This window comes from Apteryx rowi, unplaced genomic scaffold (assembly GCF_003343035.1).
Source record: "Apteryx rowi isolate R43461 unplaced genomic scaffold, aptRow1 scaffold_120, whole genome shotgun sequence".
NCBI classification, from domain to species: Eukaryota; Metazoa; Chordata; class Aves; order Apterygiformes; family Apterygidae; genus Apteryx; species Apteryx rowi.
In genome coordinates, this window is record NW_020447420.1 from 1,499,285 (window position 1) to 1,500,307 (window position 1,023).

A 1,023-nucleotide genomic window follows, 5' to 3' on the forward strand; every position below is an offset into this window, starting at 1 on the left:
ATGCTGCTGTTCCAGGTTATGCTATTATTTGCATCATCTGCTAATTTAATAAGTATGTTCTCATTTTCATCATTGAAATGTGAAAATACCGAACAGAAGCAGACCTCTGTAGAACCTCAGTTTGAGAGAGCTTCCATGCTGAGGGGGGACTGCTAATGACTCCTGGTTATCCAGCCGCCTGGCAAATACTGAACTCTGGACCACATTCGCTTAGCTTGATTTTCAGGCCACAGTGAGAGACAGCATCAAATATCTTGCTGAAGTTGAGATAGCTCACAGAACTGCTTATCCCCAAACACAGAGGCTGTTTTCTGTTGAAGAAGAAAACTAGATTGGTTTGACACAGTTTGTTCTTCATCAGGCTACAACAGCTGCTACTTATCTCCTAGATGTAGCTTGTTTCAGAATGATAATTGAGGTTATATTGATTGAATTATAATTCTTCAGCTCTTTTTCCTTCTGACGTCACCCATCTTCCAAAAGCTCTCAAAGATCATAGCTCGTAACTTGGGCAGAACATTAACCAGGAGAAATTGTACAGAGATTTCCAGCTAAGTGGAAGTCAACAGATTAATCGTTGTCTTTGTAAAGTTTTTTTTTTTTTTTTTTTTTTTCAGCATGGGGCTCATAAGAGCTGTTCTTCACCTTCCTTCAAATTTAGACTCCTGCTTTTTCTACTAATTAATATAGGTTTCTGCAGAGGGAAAATGTATGTCCTCACACCGAAATGCTGCCCCAGGGATACTGCTGGAATACAGGGGTTTCTTATAAACTTGATCTAGTTCCAGGTGCTGCAACTCTCCAAAATCACATTTCCTTCTCCCCACGAGTGCTGTTTATTTCCTGTATGCCTTTGACGTAGGGCGGGTAGTGAAAACGGAAAATCAAGTTTCGCCTTTGCCTGCGGTGCGAGTTTCGCTTTGGGCCGGTGCCTTTGTGCGGGCGGCGGTGCCGGGCGGGCGGGCGGCGAGGCGAGGCGGGGGCGGCCCATGGCGGTGAGCGAGGGCGCCTCGCCGGGGGGAC

General features: G+C 45.3%; 1 protein-coding gene across 2 annotated transcripts in view; it reads left to right on the top strand.

Annotated features, from left to right (window-relative positions):
- The first annotated feature begins 923 nt into the window (after window positions 1-923).
- MVB12B (multivesicular body subunit 12B) overlaps window positions 924-1,023 on the top strand; it is an 81,973-nt gene continuing 81,873 nt past the window's right edge. The window contains exon 1 of one of the 2 annotated variants that reach the window (XM_026089910.1): window positions 924-995. In XM_026089910.1, coding sequence (XP_025945695.1) covers window positions 990-995 — 6 coding nt within the window. In that variant the 5' untranslated portion in view covers window positions 924-989. The remainder of the gene's footprint in view (window positions 996-1,023) is intronic. The other variant, XM_026089916.1, reaches the window with a different exon arrangement.